Source organism: Leptonychotes weddellii, chromosome 1 (genome assembly GCF_054177405.1).
Source record: "Leptonychotes weddellii isolate Sample4059 chromosome 1, ASM5417740v2, whole genome shotgun sequence".
In the NCBI taxonomy this organism is placed as follows: domain Eukaryota; kingdom Metazoa; phylum Chordata; class Mammalia; order Carnivora; family Phocidae; genus Leptonychotes; species Leptonychotes weddellii.
The window spans coordinates 25,189,646-25,213,557 of NC_138369.1; the positions used below are offsets into that span (position 1 = coordinate 25,189,646).

The following is a 23,912-nucleotide window of genomic DNA, read 5'->3' on the forward strand; positions in this document are numbered from 1 at the left end:
AAAAGACAGATTGTTTAAGAAAAAAAAAGAATGCCCCAATGAGAAATTATTTGGGCGCCTGGGTGGCTCAGTTGGTTGGGCGACTGCCTTCGGCTCAGGTCGTGATCCTGGAGTCCCAGGATCGAGTCCCAGGATCGAGTCCCGCATCGGGCTCCCTGCTCGGCAGGGAGTCTGCTTCTCCCTCTGACCCTCCCCCCTCTCATGCTCTATCTCATTCTCTCTCTCAAATAAATAAATAAAAATCTTTAAAAAAAAAAAACTTACATTTAAGGAAAAAAAAAAAAAAAACAACTTGTATGTGAATTGGTATAGAATCGCAACCATCCTTAAAACTAGTTTTACCCAGGGGCGCCTGGGTGGCTCAGTTGGTTAAGCGACTGCCTTCAGCTCAGGTCATGATCCTGGAGTCCCAGGATCGAGTCCCGCATCGGGCTCCCTGCTCGGCAGGGAGTCTGCTTCTCCCTCTGACCCTCCCCCCTCTCGTGCTCTCTCTCTCTCATTCTCTCTCTCAAATAAATAAAATCTTTAAAAAAAAAAACAAAAACTAGTTTTACCCAATTGACCAATGCTCAGAAATGTACATTATATTCTATGTCAATTAAAAAGCATTTTTTTTCCTTTCACATTTTTGGATTACCTGCTTTTCCGTTCTTTTTTTATAATATCCACCCAAGGAAAATCGAACAGGCTGTTTGTGTACGTATTCTAGAATACTGTGAAAATGCATCAAAACCCTAACCACTCCCTCTTGTCAATCATCTAAGAGAGACCAATTTTTTATTTTTGCAAGGAAACTTGCTAGTAGTGATTGCTTGGTTGTTGAGCTTTGACTCTCTGTCTGTGTTTTCCCATCACCCCCCTCACCATCATCTTCCACTGAATGTACCACCTTAGTGAGCAGGATGGTACCTTTCTCTTTGAGAGGGAATGTGAGGGGGACAGTTAGAAATTGCCTCAGACACTGGCCAGAGCCAGACGGCTCATCCCCCTGTTCTCCCTCCCCAGGTTCTTCCAAGAAAGCTGTCAGTGAGAGTACAAATAAATGATCACCTGAGAAGCACCCTTCAATTAAAGAAAGTCACAAAACAAGGTTCTTGCAAGTTTTTCAGTGATGAAAGTTGGGGCTGTGTCAGGATCAAACCTTTCTTTGCAGAATAGCTTCCCAACTGACTCGTTTATTCACTGGGTTCATTTTTGGGATGTTGTACACCCATTTTCTCCCCTGCCCTGGGATACTCATCAACTCACCAAATCTATGGACAAAGTCATAGAAGAGCTAGAGTTCAATCCAGGCATTTGGCAGAAAGGGAAGAAATAAAGGAAATTTGCAAATATACGTGACTACCTGGCCAAGCATTTCCATGCGGTGGTAGGAGCTGATGGGTCTGCATCTGCTCTTTTTTCCATATTCCACTTGCTGGAATTGAGGTCCCATAATCAAGAATAACCTGAAAGAGACTCCGGACCTGGAGTGATCTGAATTTCTTCTAAAACAGTGGATAGGCTTTATCTTATACAACTGCTGATACATCACCCACCACATGCACTATTTAAAAAGAAAACAGCCCAGGGCATGGCACCCTTGGCACTTCGGGACAGCCATGGTGGGGATGCAGATGGTGCAGCCTTTCTGAAAGCCATGTGGCCATTTCTGCCAGAGTCCCACCTCTGCCTTATCCTCTGAGCTGGCAAGTCCACATGTAGGTATGTACCCAAGAGAAATGTCCACAGAAAGACTTGTCCATGGGAGCTTTGTTTATATTAGCCCCAAAGTGGAAACAGCCTAAATGTCCACCAGTGGGAGCCTAGATATGCAAACCGTATAATGACCAGACAGTGGAATATTATGCAGCAATGAAAAATAATGAGCTACTTGATTTACATGAAAACAGAAGAGCACATACTGTATGGTTCCATTTCTGTCAAATTCAAGAACAGACAAAACTAATCTTTGGTGATAAAAGCCAGAATACTAAGGTGGAGGAGTATAGTAAAGGAGAAGAAACATGAAGAAGTTTCCTTGGATGATAAAAATATTATATATCTTGATCAGGAAGATGATGACATAGGTAATAATATAAAAATTCACCACACTGTCCCCTTAGATTTGTGCTTTTGACTGTTTGTAAATGAAAGAATAGCCCATGTATACTACACATTGACTTCTCAAAGATACTGCATTCACAAAGCTCAGACATCTGGCAGCATGCACCACATAGTCAAATATTAAAATTCCTGACAGAGTCCAGTGTCGGCAAGGCTAAGAATGCCAGGAACTCTCACACTTTTCTGGAAACAGTTTGGTGGTATCCAGCCAAGTTGATTCAGTACACCAACTCCTGTGTATGTCTCCCGGAGAATGCAGATAAAAGTGTACCATGAGACACATACAATAATGTCAGTGGCGTTGTTTTCCCTAGCTGCCCAAACCTAGAAAAGCCTCACATGCCTGTCGTCAGTAAGCCAGATAAACACAATGCAGTCCTACAAGAGAACATTTCACCCCGATGGAAAGGGGTGGAATCTTGTGCCTCTCCACAAACCTAAGCACATCTGAGAACCACAAAGTGAAGCAAGAGTCTGAAGAATGCATGGAGTATTTATCAACATAAAGTTCAAAACCTGAGGAAACCCAGCCTGTATTGTTTCGAGGATGCATGTGTAGGTGGTAACCCTAAAGGAAAAGCAAAGTCATGGTTACTTTTAAAAAGAGGATGGTTGTTACTTCTTGAGGCAGGTTGGGAAAGTGATGAGGCTCCCGCCCAGGGAGGGTAGCAAGGGCTTCTCCTGTTCTCGTCACTCCAGGGTTCACTTTAGGATTATTTGTCAACAGTATATTTGTGTTATCTATTTATGTTTTGGTCACCTTGCTGCATGTGTGTTAAATTTCACAATCAAAGACAGTCACTAGCTTTAGAAAGTAAGAGATTCTGACTGTGCTTTCCTCTGGGACACATCAGGTACTGAGGGGCTTTACAGCAAGCAAAGAGGGGGAGTGACAGCACTTTTTAAAAAAAAACTTTCACCATAAGTACCCCTGACAGGCTGTTCAATTCTCTACAAATTTGTTGCAGGCCAAAGAAAGAACTGTAGCTGCCTTGGGATTCTGTCATTACGAGATGACTTTGAGAGCCAATAACTCCTTTTGGAATTGAGAAAAAGGAAATCAAACAAAGAGGATGGGGACTCAGGTCTCAGGTCTAAAAACAAAGGCTCCCCACTGCTGCTGAGCTGGTGCACGCTGGCTCTGCACCAGGCAAGGGTCTCATTAGCCCGACAGGCACCACGGAATCCCCCAGAAAGCCTCTGAGACACTGCGCTCGTGCCCCCCATGATATAGAAGGGCAAGCAAAGCTAGCCTTGGCTGGGTGGCTTGAACCAAGTCTTCATGACTTGAGACTGGCTCTCATAACTCCCGGACCATCTCCCCCTCTGCTCTTTGCCAAGGTCACACTACCTGCCTCTTTCAGCCTTGATTGAGGTTCGTCACCTTGACTGTGGAAAGGGCAAGTGAAGAAATACTTAACAGGACCGTAGTCTGTCCTCGTCACTCTGGCATCATTGTGATTATCCCCGGGCTCTGAGATCTGGACATAAACTCTCTGTCTGAGGCTAAATGGCGCAAGTTCCCGGAAAGTATCTTGCATGAACTTTGGGAGAAAAGGACAAATCCCAGAAAAAGGGACTTTCGGGGGAAATTAAAGTATTGGGCAGAAATAGTCTGTGTCATGACAATCCAGCAGCAAGAATATGGGGCAGAGATGCACTGATATGGTTTGAGGGGTTCTTGCCTGTTCTATATACGTGAACTGAGTGAACTTGAAGCTTCTTTAATCATAGAGTCTAACCATTGTCCCATCCATGGAGGGCCTAATAAGTGATAGTCCAAGGTGTTGAGGTTTAAATGATGAACAAGCTTTTCCCTGCCTTTAGGGAAATTTTAATATCATGAGAATCCCCCCCCCTTTTTTTTTGGCCATCCCATTCCTGTTGCCGAAGATTAAGAAGACTAATATTCTCACCTGCAAAGTAATCTCATGTGTTCATATGAATAAGCAATTAGAACTTTGGAATGAGTTTTTTGAAAAGTCTGTGTTACAGAATATGTTTAAAGAAATGGAATTTGTTATTTTTCCCTGATAATGTGACTCTTAGGAACATTGGATTCTGGAAGGATTCTGGAACAGTGCTTCAGAGTTCCAGCTGTCTTGATTTTGAATCCTGACTCTCCAGCCTGGGAGCCGTGTGATCCTGCACAAATTGCTGCAACTGTCTGTCCCTGGGGTTCCACCTTATAAAATGGGGATAAGGAAAGTACCTGCCCCAGAGGTATTAATGCTAAATGTATTAGGATAGGGAAAGAACGGAGAAGGAAGGGCGCCTGGCATGTGTCCACTCTCCTGTAAATCGGCGGCCAGCAAGTACAATCTGTGAGCCAAATCTGGCCTGCTGCCCACTCTTGTAAATAAAGTTTTATTGGAACACAGCCACACTCATTTTCTGACGTATTGTCCATGACTGCTTCTGCACCACCACAGCAGAGGTGAGTAGCTGCAACAGAGATACTCTCTGGCCTGCAGAGCCTTAAACACTTACTCTCTGGCCCTTTACAGAAAACGTTTATCAACCCTGCCTTACGTAAGCGGTAGCAATTCCAGCCCCTCTCCTAATAGAGTTGGCTTCTCCCAGGGGCTGGTTCATGTCGGGATAATGTAAATACCTACTCGGGCCATTAATTACCTACCACTTGATAGACTTTATGGAGATGGGCTTCACTTTTGATCTTGCTCAGATCACCAGCCAGTCCAAATGTGTTTCACCTGAATTAATGAGGGCTGTGTTTTAATGTTTACCTCAGAGAAAGAAATCAAATTATTTTCTCCCTTTTGAATGGGAAGCCCGATGCTATATTATTGAGCAGCCCACGGATAGTTTTGAACATCTTAACACACGACACAATTTCCCGTTTGAAGCTTATGTCTCCGGCATTTAATTACATGTAACTTTCCTGAAGTGTGCTATAAATATGCAGTACCCTGGTCTTGGCTAATTGGCTCACATCTGTTATGGATCCAGGAAGGGCAGATGCTTATCGGAACACTTTTGATCTCAAAATCTTCGAGAAGCAGGCACACTTAGGCCATTTCCACAGTTTCCTGGACCTCAGTGTGTCAGAACCACCACCATAGATGTGAGCCATTTGCGTTTCTTTTCTTAGCCAAAGCCAGGAAATGGGATGCTGTGCGGCTCCTATTTCATCACCCATAGTGTTGTGAACAATAATGTTAAGGCAGAAAAAGACTTCAGAAGTGATTCCCTTTAGGTCGGATTTGAATTTGAGGCTAGTTGTCATTTGGCCAGCCTTCTCTGTCAGTATTTGATCATTTGAATAGGATCACGGGAGCCCAAGGAAATGCCGTTTCCTGGTTATTTCAATGGGATGTGGAGAGCCAAGAGAGAGATTAAACTGTGTCTCCTGTCATCTACTGCAGGGTGCTCGCTAGAGTAGCTGGGGCTACTTTGTGTGATTTTCTCCCCAGGCTATAGCCATGTCACCTTGGTATGGGAGAGGCACTGGGGTGTCGTGGCCAAGGGCACAGGCTCTGGGGGTGAGTACCAGTTCCGCTTTGGACTAGTCATACAGCATGCACAAATCGCTTTAGCATTTTGTGGCTCAGTTTTCTCTGAGGACGCAGTAATGCCAGCCTTATGGGTTTGTCCCCAGGAGGCAGTGACTTCTCGTATCTAATTGTGCCTCGCACACGGTCAGCACTCAGCAACAGCTACCCTCACCGTCACCATCCCCATTACTGTTGTTACTTGCTGACGGGCCTCTGGGTGTCAGGAAGTGACTGTAGACCCCCAAGTGTTGCCGCCATCACTACGTGGGTATTGAAATAGGATGTGTGTTGCTTGAGTTAGTTGAGTCACACAAAATAAAATGAAATGAGGAAGACAGCGGTCCCCAAATGATTTGGAGTAGCCAGTCCCTTTGAGATCAGGGAAGAGGGTCGGGGGCAAGGAATCAGAAAGTGTGGGAAAGGAAGAAGCAGTAGCCTCTCCTCTGTTAATGCCCGGCTGTGGACCTAGCCCTGCCCAATGTCCTGTATGTATAATCTTAATTAATCCTAGCCAGTAACACAGTGAGGTAGATATTCTTTTTTTTTTTTTTTTATTCTTATGTTAATCCCCATACATTACATCATTAGTTCTAGATGAAGTGTTCCATGATTCATTGTTCGTGCACAACACCCAGTGCTCCATGCAGAACGTGCCCTCCTCAATACCCACCACCAGGCCAACCCATCCCCCCACCCCCCTCCCCTCTAGAACCCTCAGTTTGTTTTTCAGAGTCCATCTCTCTCATGGTTCGTCCACCCTTCCGATTTCCCGTGTTACAGAGGGGTAATCGGAGATTCAGAGAGATTGGCTAATTTGTCTCAGCTTGTGGAGTGGGACAATAATTTGAACCCAGTTGTATTAGATTCTGAAATCCATTCTCTTGCCAGCTCTGCTGGGCCCGTTTCTGTCTCCATTGACTAACTTCCTGATTGTTATCAGAACCATCTCATTCTTGCGAGCCTCAGTTTTTCCTCTGTGAAATAGGTCATTGACCGAGCATCAGAAGGAAGCTAAAAGACTGTGCATGCCTGTCAGTCATGGCCACCCTGTAAGGAGAGAGGCAGCAGTGGGACTCTCAGTGACAACACTGGGTTTTTGTCACTGTATGCATCTGTATAATGTTAAGTGTCATGTTCATTTCTTTAATGGTTGACAAGACCCTGCTCTTTGTGTTTCTTTGGAAATATTAATGACAACATATGTTTCATTCAAATGTCAACCCTTAAATCAAAATGCCACATTCCACCAACTGAAAAGACCAGTAAACTCGAGAAGCCTAAATGTCCTTGAACCAGGGTGGATGGCTGTTTCATGACCTTGGAGCACCTCTCTGGGTGCTTGAGTACAAGAATCTGTTTAATCCGGTAGGCCATCTCCTAATCAAGCAGCCTTTGCTCAGAACCTGGAATAACACTAGCTATTCATGTCATAGTATGGGCCTCTAGGATTTTCTCTGGACTGTGCCTGTTGGAAAAGCCAAAGGGTAAGAATTTAATTCTCTGCCCACTGGTGGAGAATGTTTCAAAAGCAGAAATAAGGTCCACACCTCTACATTCCCATGTAGTTTGCCCCATTCATTCTCGAATGGGATTGCTTGTTGCCATCCCTTTTAAATGTGCTACTTCTCATATAGGAACAGGGGCAGCAAGCTTTCTCTGTAAAGGGATCAATAACAAATGTTTTAGGCATGGCTGGCCATATATTCTCTGCTATAGCCACTCAACTGTGCAGTTGTAACCTGGAAGCAGGCATAGATAATTTGTATACAAATAGCCATGGCTGTGTTCCAAAAAAACTTCATTTACAAAAATAGCTACTAGGCTAGATTTGGCCCCTGGGCCACTTTTGACGTAGAGTTACTTGGTGACTTAGTTTGATCCATTTTTTTCAGCCATGTATGAAGGACCTACTCTTGAAGGCACTGTGTTGTGTCCTGGGGGTATAGTCAGGAGCTATGGTCTTGCTGTAACGGAGCCTCCAGCCTGCTAAAGAGAGACCACTCTCAACCAGTTACACAGCCTGTAATGAGACTGAGCTCTGTACAGTCTTGACCGTGAGCAAGGTATCAGCCCCTCATCAGGATGTCGATACCTACTACACAAAGTTGTGAGGCCTCATTTTGAGAAAACCTACAGCCATGCTTGGCCCAGTGCTCACAAACCATAAATGTGACCTGGTAAAAAGATGGGGTCCTTTAATGTGAATCTTGTTGAAAACGTCATGTCAATATCCTAATGTCATCAATTCTGTGACTCTCATTTCTTCATATATGTTTTTGGTCATATGTTTATGACAAGACATTATATTATTTTCAGGTGTACAGCATGATAGTATGATATATGTATATATTGTGAAATGATCACCACACCAAGTCCAGTTAATATCCCTCATCACACATAGTTGTGGGTTTTTTCATTTCTTCACAGTTTAACAACTCTAGAGTCGGGATGCATCTTACATTTGATATCATGTCATTGTCTAATTAGCAACATGTTGCCTTTGGTAGTGGCATTTGAAATAATGATGCATCTTATTCATAGTCGTTAGTGACTTAGATATGAAAGAAATACAATATCTAGGATTTATTGGTTATTTAAAATACCCCAACTGCCATGCTTGTTTGTTCCTTCATTCTCTTTTCACATAACTTTTAGGAACCTACTATGTTCCAGGCAGTGTTTTAGTTGCTGGGTGTATGGGGTGAATGAGAAAGGCAAGGTCTTTGCCCTTGTGCAAAATCAGGCTCTTGAGGGAGACAGACAGTAAACGAGTAAACACACATTTGGAAGGAAATGAACTAGGTTTGATAGAGTTAATGGCAGCAGGAACATACAAGATGGGGTGTTCGGGGTGGGCTCTCAGGAGATGACATTTGAGCTGAGTCCCCCAGGGTGAAAAGGAATTCCCCGTATGGAGTGGTGATGGGGAGGTGCATTCTAAGTAGAGGGAACAGCAAGGTGAGGAGACAGGTGGGTGACCAGCAAGGTTGAGAGCAGAAGTGAAGGGCTGCAGAGGTAGACAGATCGTGTAGGGCCCCAGGGCCATCGTGAGGAGCTTGGGTTTTATTCTAAAAGAAGTGGAAGCCAGTGGAAGGTTTGAGCTGGGCAGTGTCAGGGCTAGATTTATGTTTGTTAAGCTGGAAGAATTCTTAGTCTTCCGTGAGATTTTTCTCACCTCCTCGTGTCTACATCAGGGAAGTGAGGCACTTGGAACCCTGGGACCCAGAATGGGGTGGCAGAAAGAGCCCAGTGCTGGCTGGACATCTGAGACTGAGATTCACTCCCACCTTACTGTGTGACCCTGATCCAGTCACTTTTCCTCTTTGGACTTCATTTTCCTCGTTTGTAAAATGAAATAGAACCAATGTCCTCTGTAACTCTTTGGAACCCTGCAGTGCTTTGTGATTCTTGGGGGACTTTTCCCAGGATCCCCTCATTGTAACCTTAGGCTTGTTGCTTAAAATCATCTATCATGAAGCCTTGTAAATAGCTACACCTTGAAAATGGGCCAGGCCCAATTCCCTTGGTACATCTTCCCCATTCCTTCCTGACAGCCAACATCCAGTTATATAGAGCAGGTATCATTGCTTGTATGTATTTTTAGAGAGAGAGAGCATGAACACGGGGGAAGGGGTGACAGGTAGAAGGACAGGGGAGAGAGAATCTTAAGCAGGCTCCATGCCCTGTGCACAGCCTGATGTGGGGCTCGACCTCACAACCCTGAGATCATGACCTGAGCTGAAATCAAGAGTCAGATGCTAAACTGACTGAGCCACTCAGGTGCCCCTCACTGCTTGTATTTAGATCATAAAATTAAGTCCTTGGCTCCTTCTGGGAGGCTTCTGTCACCATCTTAATTATAATCTAATGCTTTCTGACCCTCGCGATGGCTTCTAGAAGCCACACTCCTAAATTCCCTGGATTCTGGCCCTCAGGCTCTCTATTTCCATCATGACTTCCATTTTCTGTTTCTGTGGTCAGCAGGCCCTTTAGTCATGAGCTCGTCACACCCAAATCTCCTCCCAGATCATACGGCCCATTCATGGCCGATCCAGACTTAACTCCGAGCTGCTGACTCTATGTTCTGTGTTTTGGCATCTTCACAATTTTTAGCCAAATTCCAGATTGTACTTTAACCAGCAGCTGATGTTTTTTTTCCTTCTAGAGCCCGTCAAATTTTGGGCTTCTTGTACTTTTCCTTCTATCTTCCCTCTTGCTCACTTCACTCCAGCCACACACACCAGGCAGAATCCCTTTGCACTAGCTTTTCTCTCTGCCTGGAATGTTCTCTCGAGGTTGCTGCATGGCTCACTTCTGCCTTCGGGTTTTTAATCAGATGCTTCCTTCTCAATGAGCCTGCTCTTAAAATTGCCGTTTTCAGAATAGTAGTCAGGGGAGACCTCATTGAGAAATGTGTCATTCAAATATGACTAACTTGTTAGCAACTGAAAGGCATTTGGTCTAAAACCAGCCATGAATAGAGCAGTGAAGAAATGTTTCAGGCAGAGCGAAGAGCCAGTGCAAAGGCCCTGGGGTAATGTGATCATGGGACAGCAAAGAGACCAGTGTGCCTATACCTAAGAGTCAGAAAGTAGCAGTGGATGAGGCTGCAGACAGTGTGGGGGCCTATTTACACAGTCCTCACAGAATCTGGCTACTGTAATATGCTCAGCATAAAAATGCAGACTCTCAGCCCCATCCCAGACTTACTGGATCAGAATCTACATTTTAACAAGCTCCCCAGGTGATGTGCATGAACATTAACTTTGAGCAGTGCTGTTAGGAATCTTCCCCCATATAGAGTGACATATGACCCGGTTTTTTCCAATGTTACTCTCTCCCTACCCTCCCCAACACAAAGCAGAAAACCAGTCCTGCCCCAGTGCTTTTAAGTTTTTAAGGAAAACATAATAGCTTTTCCTTATAAAGTTTTGGGAAATCCTGAAGGAACTAAATAATCACTGGGCTAAAAAGAGAAGCTTGGGCTTTCTTTTATTAGTTTATCTTACCCACTTCCCTAAAATTGGTTGACTGCTTTTTTGGGGGGTGGCACAGATGTTCTTCCCGTGGGGGCCACCATATTCTGCCCCATATACCTTCCAATGTAATACTTTTTTTCATTGGGGTATGTGTGCTTATGTGTGTTTTCAATATAATTCCACGATTCCTGGTTACTGCATAGGTCTCATCTGTATTTTGATTGTTCATCGTATCTTATAAAGGACTTTCTTTCTTCCTATATAACCAAAGCATTGAAAATACTAGGTTATTAACACACTGAAAAATGCAATCAATCAGATGATTATCATCTAATGTTTTAATGATCACATTTTTAATCCAATTATGCATGTTTGAATCTTTCAAATTTTCTTTAATTAAAGATTGCCTCCTGGCACTGCTATCAGAAATAAGGAATTGAACAGAATCAAGCCAGATATAATTTAATGTTGAAAGGAAACTGCAAGGATAACTGGGCCGTGCTGGGTTTAATGGTTGACCATGACTTTAAAGCCCTCATACAAAATTTCCTAATTGATAAGAAAAATTTAATCATCTTCAGATATACTGTTTGCATTCAAATAAGGTATTTCTTTTTCTAAATAAACCTCCCCTAACTGATTATTCATATTGTCGTGCAAAATGCTTAAAAATGAAAGACAGAGTTGGGTGAAATGTAGACTACTTAATACAGTGTGTATTTAATATAAAAGTCATACATTATTCATTTTTGCAATTTGAATAACTTTGAATTTAGCATCCCTGTTCTTCATCTTTTTCTTTGATGAACAATTAATTATTAAAATATAATATTGTCTGCATACAGCACTGGGATCCTTGAAAGTGGAATATGAGATTCATTCCCTTTCAATTCTTTTATCTAGTAATGCACAGAACCTGCTTATTATGGTTTAATGGAATGAATGGTGGTATAAATAGAGTGTTTCAAATATTTTTCTCAACTAGGTAAGTGGCTGGGATAGGAATGTTTTGAATTCAAATTACTAATTTGGGTAAAAGTTGGAGGCAGCATGCCCTGATCGGGATGGGTTTGGAGTCAAACTGCCCTTTTCGAACAAGAGCCATTTAACGAGCACTTATATGTACTTATCCTGTGCCAGACACTCTCCTGAGCTCTTAACTCACGTTAACTCACTTAATACTCGTTTATTCATCTGACTTGCTTAGGACCTTGACACTATTATAATCCTATTTTGCAGACAAGGATACAGTTACAGGAGAGGTTAAACAACTTAATCTTAGGTGAGACCTTTAAGTAGACCAGTTAGGATTCAAATCCCAGGCGCCTGGCTCTAGCACTTCTCTCTGCTTTATAATACCTACATTTATTAAGATTTTCTTAGTGGAAGAGTTTGCATTCTCACCAGGAAAGTGCATTCTTCCTTCTTTGCGGTGGCTGTACTCAGGAAGCCCTCGTCTTGGGTCCAGCCACTTGAGCGCCCTGTGGCTTATGTGGGCTTTGTGGCCAGTGCTAAAAGTAGAAGGCTACCGTCTCCAAAATTATTTCTAATTTACAACTAAGCATTGCGAGCACCCCGTTTGTTAGTGGAACACTGCCTATGGGCCTGAGCAGGAAATGGAATTTTCAGAAAGATGAGTAAAAAAAAAAAAAAAAAAAAAAAAGATGTTCATCTTGAACTAGAAAACTCAAGGAGGAAAGAAAACAACTCAGGAGTTAATTCTGTAATGTATGTTCACAAAAGAAATGATCATCAGTGGTGGAGGCATCAGAACATGTAAAGTTACCCCACACACACACCCCAATTCTAGCTCTGGCTATCATGGTGACTTTTTTTTTTTTTTAGATTTTTTATTTATTTACTTGAGAGAGGGAGCAGAGCCCATAAGCAGGGGGAGTGGCAGAGGGAGAGGAAGAAGCAGGCTCCCTGCTGAGCAGGGAACCTGATCCTGGGCTTGATCCCAGGATCCCAGGATCCCAGGATCATGACCTGAGCTGAGGGCAGACATTTAACCAACTGAGCCACACAGGAACCCCCAAATTTGTTTGTTTTGTTTTTAAGATTTTATTTATTTGTCAGAGAGTGCACAAGCAGGGGGAGCAGCAGAGAGGGAGAAGCAGGCTCCCCACTGAACAGGGAGCCTAATGCAGCTCGATCCCAGGACCCTGCTGAGATCATGACCTGAGCCAAAGGCAGACGCTTAACCGACTAAGCCACCCAGGCGTCCCTCATGGTGACTTTTCCAACACTGGCAGCACCCTCCCACCCCGCCCCTGCAAACAGTTGCTTTAAAAAACAGCAGGGAAGGGGCACCTGGGTGGCTCAGTTGGTTAAATGGCCGACTCATGATTTCAGCTCAGGTCATAATCTCAGGGTCCTGGGATGGAGCCCACCTCAGCGGGGTCTGCTTCAAGATTCTCTCTCTGCCTCTACCCCTCCCCACCGCTTGCTCATGCTCTCTTTCTAAAATAAATAAATAAATCTTAAAAAAAAAAAAAAAGAGGGTAGGGGAAAATGCAGCCTGTTGGCTAAATCCATTTCACTGACTCTTGTTGTATGACACTTGACCTAAGAATGGTTTTTATATTCAAACTCTAATCAAGTGAAATGTTATCCCCCCAAAAGAATTCTTATTCTTCTCATAGTAGATGTATATATTTTAAATTGTCCTCCGTTGTTATTAGCATTTTGAATATTGTTAATAAGGATGTGGAAATGTGTTTGTTAATATAAGTACTCCTATAACATCTTTGATTTTGCCTCTTGGCCTGTGAAACCTAAAATATTTACTATCTGGCACTTTACAGAAAACATTTGCCAATCCCTGGCTTCAAACACAAAATGAGCTGGTCTGCTCTCAGCCAAGTGCTTGCCTTGATAAATCAGGGCTCCCAAGGCACTCTGGTAAGCCCCTTACATTTATGAGCTTGCTTAATTTTCACAGACTTCCTGAGGGGTAAATACTCTATGAATTCCCACTTTACAGATAAGGGAAGTAGCTCAGAGAGCTTAAGACCTTTCCCTAAAGTCACACAGCTGTTAAATATCAGTTGGTTCCAAAGCTCTTACTAGAACTTAGGCAAAGAAAATTCTAACCTGTATTGCTCAGGTTGATGGAGAATATGTCAGACATGATGCACTTTAAGGCACTAGTAATTAGGGTTTAAAAAAAAGACACATGTGCAGACATTTAAGGAAGCATAAGGTGTAGGCGGCTAGACCTTGGTAGTTCAGAGAAATAATAATAATGATAATAATATGAGTCATAAGAATTAGAATAAGAATAATATCTATCATTTATGAGATGCTTACTCTGTTTCAAGCTCTCAACAGCCTAGGAAGCTTCAGTAACTAAGATCACAGAGCTTACAGGTGGAGGAATTGGGATTTGGACCCTGGGGGTTGAGAATCTGCTCTCTTGTGTAGGGATGGAGAAATGAGGTGCTGATGAAGACAGTGGTTGGATTTCAGTTTTCAGCTCCTGCCCTTAGGTGACACTTTCTGCTCGTGGGCTTACCGTTCCAGATCCTAAGTAGATTCTTTGAAGAAGGGATCTTATCTGAGTTTCTGTGTGCTCAAGTTTTTTTTTTTTATAAAGATTTATTTATTTATTTATTTGAGACAGAGAGAACGAGAGAGAGAGAGCACATGAGAGGGGGGAGGGTCAGAGGGAGAAGCAGTTTCCTTGCTGAGCAGGGAGCCCGATGCGGGACTCGATCCAGGGACTCCAGGATCATGACCTGAGCCGAAGGCAGTCGCTTAACCAACTGAGCCACCCAGGCGCCCTTTTGTTTTTTTTTATAAAGACTTTTATTTATTTATTTGACAGAGAGAGACACAGCGAGAGAGGGAACACAAGCAGGGGGAGTGGAAGAGGGAGAAGCAGGCTTCCCACGGAGCAGGGAGCCCGATGCAGGGCTCGATTCCGGGACCCTGAGATCATGACCTGAGCCGAAGGCAGACGCCTAACGACTGAGCCACCCAGGCACCCCTGTTCTCAAGTTTTTGACCTCCCCTCGAGTCTTCCATTTTCCCAGCAGTAAAATTAAAGAACTAGACTAAATTGGTAGTTTCCAAAGTGTCCCTGTGTTCCCAGCTCAGCTTTAACCATGGTGGAGCTGCATTCGAGCTGTTACAGTTGGCCACCTCCTGTGTAAGATTTTGTTTGAGTAAAGGGTTCCTTGGCTCCCAAAGCCACTGAATGAGGGTGGTCTAAGCCCCTTCCAGGTCTCAGAATCCTAACCCAATGGCAGTGACTGTGGCAGGGTCAACAAGCAGCAAAGCCTCCTTCTCTGTCCCCTTCCCCCATGTCTACCCCCCACCACCACCACCCATCTGATTGCACCTGCTAATCACTTAAAGCCAGAACCTGCCTCTGAAGCCCTTGGGTTGGTCAAGGACAAAAAAAGTCCCTTCTGCCTTTGTAGCAATGGTCATGCCTGCAGTTTCCATCAGTCCCTGCCAAATTCATAAGCCCGTACAAGAACTTATAGGAGACTCCCGATCCTGCTGAAAGCAAGTGCCCTGGTGAGATCCAGTCATCTCAGATGGATGGGGCAGGTGTTTCTGCTTTATCTTTGTATGTTCCTTAAAGCCGCGGCCTCTTCCTGCAGTGGATGCTCTGGGTGGGGGCTTCGTCACTGCAGGCTTTTGGGCGCTGTCTTGTCACTACCCGTCTGCCTACAGCACGCTTAACTGCAGCCCTAATATTGGATCAGGCTCCTATGGAAAAACTCTACAGCTTTTCTGGTCATTCAGCCTGAAGCCCTTGATCCTAAGGCAGATTCGCGTGCTGTGGTACGATGCCAAGTTCACCTACAATGTGTGGGAAAAATGAAGATGGTGATTTTGTGGTTTGTGATGCCAGGCCCTATGCTCCCTCTATTGCTTGGGGCCTTGTGTTGGCTGTTTACGTAGCTCAGGAAGTACAGAAGCAGCAAGCAAAGGCCAGAATTTGCTTTTCCCAGTCACAGCCAAACACGCTTGCAGAGATTTACCCCATCATTAGGTTGCTGGTAACCAGGTTTAAATTAAAACCCACACTTGCCAGTGGGCGGAGAGGCAATTCGGTGATTTCCGGCCTTTTATTCAAACAGAACCTGCTTTTGTCATTTTGAGTATAGAACCCTATAATTTGAAGACTTTGGCATTTATGAATTAATATTTAATTTTTCCTTAAAAATACAGAATTGAAAACCTGTATGAGAATCAGGCAAGGTTTCTGAGCCTCATGAATAACTGCTTCTCTTTCCCCAATCCCTAGTGATCCTCGACTTAGTCATTTAAATTCTCTGTGCCTTGATTTCCACATCTGTGAAATTGGAGTATTAAAAAGTACACACTCCAAAGTATTGTAAATTGAAAGCATATAGTAATGGCTTAAGAATAATGAAAGCCTGGATTCTACACTCAACTACCTGGTTGTGCATTCGAACTCTGTAAATTGGTGATGATAACAGGATGACTTCATGGGGCTATTTTAAGAATTAAATAAATTAATCTTTATAAAGCTCTAAGAACAAGGCCTGGCACATACAGTAAGTACTGCTTAAATGTTTGCAACATGTAAACCCTTAGAATAGTGTCTGGCATATAATAATAAAGCTAAATAAATGTTAAGTTTCATTCAATTAATCTTTGCCAAAAGAAAATTGCCGTTTTAATTATTTTAAAAGAGTTGATTTCTGTTGGGGCTTTTGCATATCCCCCAGTTACAGAGATCTCTCAAGTCCATGGATGCACATTTGCCCAAAGACCTGTACTGGCATGAAAGAAGAGGAAGGAAGGGGTGTGAACCCAGAAGGACTACTCCTGTGGCACAGATGTGTCCAGGAAGTAACCTGGAGCCCTGAGGTCCCCCCAAGGATGTCCTTGGGCCCATGGTAGAGGCCATTAGGGAGCTAAGGCAAACCATTAGCAGGACTATAATAGCCTTATTACATCCCGAAAAGGGATAAGAAAGGAATCCCAGACTTAAATTCAGGGCTAGACCTTTGGAGACCCAGAGAGAGAGTAGAGCCTTCTCTGATTTGGGAAAGAACCTGGATGATCTACTGAGCCTGATTGGGAGAACAATAATACAGTGCCCTAAACTCTGTTGCACTGTTTCTTCCTGCCTCAGGACATTTGCACATGCTGTTCCTGCAGCCCCAAATGCTCTTCTCCTCTTTTGCCCCCACCCTTCAATATTCACTGAAGTTAACTTCAGCTTCTTCATTAGCTGAGTCAGAGCTGTGCAGGCTCTGGTGTCAGAGGGCCTGGGTTCCTATCCTAGCTTTGAAACTTAGGAGCTGTGTGACCTTGGGCAGACACTAACCCCTTCCACACCTTGTTTTTCTCATAGAGTTATTGTCAGGTATCATTTTTAGGTCTCGGTTGAAATATCATTCCTTCTACTTGAGGAAAGACCCCTCTGATTTTGTAAAAAGAAGAAGCCTATTTCCCCGGCCCCCATTTTATAAGCTCAGGGCTGTAGGTTGGTTAGGTTTCACTTTGATTGGAGAGGTGCTGAGTGAGACTACGATCAGATGTAACCGATGTCAGAATTGAACTTTACCGTTGGCTGACAGTTTTCTTTTCACGCTGCATCTCTCGTGCATGTCCCAGCGTTTATGCCACTGATTGTTGGTTCCTAAGTAGCGGATGGGGAAGAGTTCGGTGGTGAAGCAAGATTGGGAAAGGATAGGTTACATAAAATCAGGTCCATTTTTTTTTTTCTGCAGGACTTCTCAGACTTGACTATGGTAGTGTTTTGTCTGTCCTCTGGGCGGGGAGAAGGAGGGGACGGCAGGTTGCCCAGAGGCGCTCTTCATGGAACCCGTTTTTCATTTTTCATGAAATACAGTGCACCGTGGTGCCTCCGAACGCACCCTGGGAAACACTGCTTTGTTTGCTGTGGTCCTCCCACCACCGAATGCTAGTGCTTCTCAGGATGTAAACAAACAGAAGGCTTGTGCCTGGCACCAGCATGCCGGGGGTTTTGACTGTGTGTCTGCAGCATAAGATGACTTATCATCATCGTGCCTTTCTTTTCCTTCTTCCTCCACACAGAGAAGGAGACCTTTCTGGATCCTTTTGTCCTCCGGGATCTCCTGCCCGCGTCCCTGGGGAGCTATTACCGGTACACGGGTTCTCTGACCACCCCGCCGTGTAGTGAAATTGTGGAGTGGATCGTCTTCTGGAAGCCTGTCCCCATCTCTTACCATCAGGTAGATATTCAGCCCCACATGGGACCTCTGTGTTCACTTGTTTTGCATTGACTTAACCATTTAACATGGCTACAACACACCAGTAAAGATGTTTTTTTATCTTTTATGTTTTGATCCTCTGCTCCCCATTGATTCCTTTTTTCTTTCCAACACACGTGTTTTTGAACCCAAGAATTCAAAAATATAAAACATGGTTTCTCAGCTGCAAATTAACTGGCTGAGGAGAATTGCTGGTATGAGATCAGGTATTAGGTAAGTATTCGATCTTGAGGAGAGAATAGCTGTTCTCTATGATGATGACAGCTTGTGCCAGAAACTCTGCTGAGCTCTATATACGTGTTCACCCATTTAATCCTCAGGAACAACAGTCCTCTTTGTACCCCCCTTTTATAGAGAAGAGATACAGAAGTGAACTAACTTGCCCAAGGCCACACAGCTGGTTACTAAGCCATAGTGTCTGATCCCAAAGATCATGCTCTGAACCCCTAAACCTACCCAAAGCTCAGAAAAGGGGGAGATTTGTATACACGATGAAATGAAAGAGTAAGTACCATGAATTGAGCTCTTTCTGTGTGCTAAGCACTTTATATATGGCCAGTTTCGTGGCCAAACAGCGTGGAGAGATGGCTGTTGCACCAGGATGGTGCACATAAGGATGTCATGCCTGGAGAGATTGGGTAGCATGCCCAAGAATTCATGGCTAATGACTGTTGAGGCCAGAAACCGAGCCCAGGTTTGTCTGATTCCAAAACCCACGTTGCTGACCATTACACTGAACTGCTTCTCTCTGACTGTGGCTGGGGCTGATTTCCTAGGAGGGTGGGTTTAGAAATTGGTGAAATGGAGATGGGGTTGGGGGCTGTGTCAAAGGAAGAGGAGCCACCGGGAGGGTGGGAGTGGGAAGGGGTGGGGAGCCTTGAAATCACCTCATGAGGGATAATAGATGGAAGGCGAAAATTCCTAGAGGGGATATATTAGTCATCGTAATGCAGCATGCACTGAAGTAGAAGAAGAGTATGTTTCTTCTCCATAGTTTCAGAAAATAGAGCCAGCAATAATGGGTAGGATTCTAAGAAATGGGATTTGAGCCATTAAGCAGGACTGTCTAAAAATGGAAGGTTCTTACCAGAGCTGCTCATGGAAATGCCTTCCCAGAGTGTGGGACAGGTAGGAATAAGGGACGTTGTAGTGGGCCAGGAGAAGTTCTAGAATTATGTGATAGTATCGGTGATGTAACTGAAGACACGGGGAACAAGATTATGGATCCGGCTGCGACGGGGAATAGTCCAAAGATTTTCCTGGTAAAGGCAGAGAGTACAGAATAGGGAGTGGGGGAAATAGGGTTGGATGGTGTCCCGGTCAGGTCTATTTTGGAGTTAAGAAACAGAAACCCACATAAGGTAGCTCAGGTAAGGGAGCATTTTAAGGAAATAGTGGTCGAGGCATCCTGAGATGGAGCCGTCATAACCAGGACTGTAACTAGGAAGCGAAGCACTCTCTGTCTCTCAGGGGCCACACAGGCTCTTAAATCTTGGAGTTTCTGCCACTGCTCTGTGATTCTGTGATTCTGTACTTCTACAGAATTTTCATCCCTTCTTACTCCTTGTTTTGTTTTGGTTACCTGGCTGAATATGGTTGCTCCAGTGCCAATTGACCTTTCAACCCAGGGGCCAGCTACCAACTGACAATAGTGAGGGTCCTATTTCAGTTATTCAAGAAGATAGATTTGAATAGATGCTGGTCAGCCAACAGCCTGGCTGGCCGTGGGTCACGTGTCCATCCTCAGATCAGCAGAGGGACCAGGGAGCTTCCTAAAACATCCAGTGTTGCCGCTCTGGGAGTAAATAGGGCAGGTTGTTTAGAAGGAGCTATGTGCAGGAGAGACATATTGTCCCACTAACAAAGTCAGGCCAGACAGACTTGGCTTCACTGCTGTTGGCAGACGTTTTACTTTGAGAAAAATTTTTTTTTCCTTTAATTCTTCTCTGATGACAAAAGAAGTACTAGCAATTTGGTTGCTGAACAGGATCTGCTAGCTTTAAGAAGATAATGAAATAGGAAACGAGTTTTCTTCCTAATGGTGAAGCCAGCATTGTTTTATTAGAATAAAGTAAAATTGCAGTCCAAATATTTATATCCCCAGGGTTGGGGCAGGGGACTTTGAAAAGAGATGCTTTTTGTCCATTAAGATAGATGCTTTTGTCTTCAAAGATATAAAAGCTTGAGATAATGAGGCTAAGAAATAACAAGTCTGGCCACTTTTTTTGTAGGACACTCTGTGAAGGGGAGAGGCAAAGAGTAATAATTGTGTAGTACTGGGTTTTATTAGAATTTCAAATATTTTTGTGGTTCCAAACAAAAGGCAGAGTTGTAGGCTTGGATGTCTTGTCAAGCGTTTGTCAGTTAGAAGCATTTTGACATGTGGTAACTGGGCGTCTTAGAAAAGCCTAGTTAACATCAGTTTACCTCACTCCCTGCTGTTCAAAGACTCAGAAGAAGTATGTGAAGATTTTTTCTCTGTGACTTGCAATATATGACTTGTCTCTAGGTAGTTTTGTTTCAAGGAAATAGTGAAGAAATCAATTAATCATATTGGCTTCCCAGTTTCTTTACCATAAACCATCCTTAGACAATACTTTTATCAGACACCGCCTCATCTACCCCCCCCCGCCAAGGGAGGAGAAACAGCTCATTTTCATGTGGCCAAACGGGATCCTTGCTGGCACGCCTCATGCAGGTCACAGTGTTGGCAGTGCTCAGAAGGGAAACCATTAGCCATCCAAGTCTTATCACTTCAGACCTGCCCACCCTGACCCTGCCAACATAAAGTTAGCACAGAATGTTCGTTTCAGAAAGGCAGACAGCCAATGCGGAAAAGCAAGTAGACAGAATCCCTCGTCTGCTGCTGTCAGAAAGAAAACATTCCTAGTTCCTCATCCTTCTCTTTCTCCAAAGACTGTTTCCTCTGTCTCTTCCCCCTTACACCGTGTGGGTGCCTGTAAGCAGTGAAAATGAGAATGTGTCCGCCATAAAATGCAGTGGGTAGCACTTGTATGATGACTTGTATGATGGGTATTTCTTTGAAGCCTTCCAGATATGAACAACTACTTATTTTGCCTCTTTTGTGAGTCTCCTTGGACATTCAAGCCAGCCCTGTAGCCAGTGAGCTCTGACTCTGGTCCGTGTGATAAGCTAGATCCAGATACGGTGCTGCTGATGGAATCACATGTTGGCTTGGCTGGCCAGCAGTCAGCATGGCTTAGGGGGTTGGTTCCGCTGAACATCTACTGTAAATAGTAGGCACACGTCGTGTCGTGACTTTATCATCCAAACAAAATGGTGGCACTCTCAGTGCTAGTTTACAAGGTCAAAGGAGCAAGACTAGCACATTGAGATGGTGCCTTTGTTGTGTTCATGATCAATCAGAGAACATGATCATTTGAGTCCAGTATATGGGGATGTGTTTTATTCTAGAACAGTGACTCTGAAATGATGGTGCGTTGGCCATTGGAAACTATCCCAACCTTCCCTTTCCAGGACTGTTTGCTTCCTGTAGTTTAAAATATGAGACTGCCTATAATTTTTCCTAGCATGAATTTTGTTTAAGTGCTTCTTGGAGGCACTATCTAAACAGCAATAAATAAATATGAAGATGTCTAGTTTGTTTGCTTTTGGATATTTAATTTTTTTTTCTAACAATAAGCTGGAGTGGTTAGGAAAGGTTTATTTGCAATACTTTTTTTTTTTTTTTAAACCAATGTTATCTCTATCATAAAGAGCAGAGAAACTCTTTTGAATTAAGACCGTGTTCTATTCAGAGCCAGACTGCCCGGGTTTCATTCTTGGCTCCATTTTTTCAGCCAAATAATTGAGCTACTCCACTGCATACTCTGTGCCTCAGCTTTCTTCTGTAAAATGGGGATGATAAGAATACACCCACTTCATGGAGTCATTATAAAGATTAAATGATGGAACGTGTGTGGCATGCCTGGATTAGTGCCTGGCACCACGGGGCGTGCACAGGACATATTAGGTGGGGTTTTTTGTTGCTGTTATTAAATGATCACCAAGGCTCGAAGGCAGCACTGTCCAGTAGAAATAAAACAAGCCACATACGTGATTTTCTAGTAGCCACATTAAAAAATGTAAAGAGAAAACAGGTGAAAGTCACTTTAATATTATATTTGATTCAACCCAGTATATCAAAATTATTATCATTTCAACACAGGGAGCTCACCACATTTCTAGTGGAATAGCTACATTTGGCTCCTGGCTGTTGTAGCCCTCACATTTATCTCAAGGCCACAACACCTAATGAATCACATAATTCAGAACGTTCCGATTCCAACACCACATAATGCCCAGTGCATGTGAATAGAGAGGGTTTTTTTAAATGGTGGGGTGAAGGTGTCATTATTAATCCCAACAGATAGCTTTCTTTGGTGGTAATTATGGTTAAATTCGTTTCTTTTTGTAGAAGGCCTTTCTATAATTGTCTTCATGCAGATCTATTGCTGCAGGAGGGACATGTCCTTGCGGTTAGCTAGCTCTTCTTGGATTTTATTTTTACATCCGTGGTTCAATAAGTAAACTTTGGATGCTCTGGGCTGTTGGGAATTTAATATTCCATCACTTTTGTTTAATAAGGAGGCAACACAACAGGGCCTGCCCTGTCACCCCTCAAATGTGTGGTGAAGTCAAAGTGTCTCCGTGACCTTAGGTGTGACATTTCAGTTCTTAATGCTTACCCCAGCGTTTATTATTATGTTTATAATGGACTCTGGTTTTGTTTTAAGGCCATTATATGCCCATCCTATAACATATTGTGCACATCAGCCTTTTAATGGTTCATAATTATATTACTTTTGATTTTCTCTCATTTTTCCCCTTCAGCCATGATGGTCCCTTCCCCACATCTCATGGACGAGAGCTCTTACTGCACATGAACAGCATGAATAGATTTCAACTTTCCTTTGATTTGAACCGACAGATTAAAAACTAATTATTCTCTGTAATATTTTTATAATAAAAACTAAGTTGAAATGGATTTATATACAGTTCCAGCCAAGACATTTGCAATTCAAGGTTAAAATTATTCTTGAAACAGCACCAGTTAAAATGCAATTACAACTCCCCAAGCAGGGATAAAAGAAAGAAATGTTTTACTTGTTCACTTCAAAAGTTAAAAAGTCAATTTTACATTATAGAAATAAAAACTTTCATTTATTTTTACTAAATGATAAAGACTTCATTAGTTATGTTAAAGTCCAGATAAATCCAAGTGTGTTTTTTACTTACCTCTGGAAAAGAATAGGTGAATAAGTGTGGGTTTTATGTGGTGCATAGCTCTTCCTCCTTGTGCCCGCCATCTTGTTCCTGGTTCCCAGTTCCTTCTGTGTTGAGCCATAAGCTGTTTCTGTCCAGAGTGCAGAAAAGTGCAAATAGATTTATGTTGTCAGTGGTGGGTGCCCTGCGTAAGTGATCTTTCAGGGTCAGCTAGAAGGAACTCTTTGGGGACTTCTATTATCACATTCAGTAACTCCACTGCAATGTTACTCTTTCCGTGAATAATGCTGCAGGCCTGTTAGGCATGTGACATGCAGTGGCTGCGAGCATGACAGAGTCATACAGACCTAGGTTTCTAATCCTCACTTCAACGGTGGGGGGGAGAGAGGGGAGGGCGGGATGGGTTGGGGGGTGAGTGCACATGAGCAGGGGGGGAGGGGCAGAGAGAGAAAGGGAGAGAGAGAATTCCAAAAAGACTCTGAGCTGAGCTTGGAGCCTGTTGGGGGGCTCGATTCCACAACCCCAAGATCATGACCTGAGCCGAAACCAAGAGTAGGACACTCAACCAGGCACCCCAGTCACTTCAACTCTTGTTTGCTTTGTGATCTTAGGCAGGTGCTGTAAAGTCTCTATGCCCAGTTTCCTCATCAGTCACAAATAATGATAATGATATCATAATACCATCAACTTTATGAGACTTCTATGAGGAAGTAAGGGAGTAAAAGGAAAGCACATAACACTCTGATCACAATGCCTTATACGTAATAAACACTCAGTAAATATTAGCTGCTAGTGTTAATGATATACTAACAGTGTTA

General features: G+C 43.4%; 1 protein-coding gene across 4 annotated transcripts in view; it reads left to right on the forward strand.

Annotated features, from left to right (window-relative positions):
* The window catches only part of PTPRG (protein tyrosine phosphatase receptor type G), a 700,100-nt gene that overhangs the window by 540,981 nt on the left and 135,207 nt on the right, over window positions 1-23,912 (forward strand). For all 4 annotated transcript variants that reach the window (XM_081820217.1, XM_081820222.1, XM_081820227.1 and 1 more), the window contains exon 7: window positions 17,651-17,808. In XM_081820217.1, coding sequence (XP_081676343.1) covers window positions 17,651-17,808 — 158 coding nt within the window. The remainder of the gene's footprint in view (window positions 1-17,650; window positions 17,809-23,912) is intronic.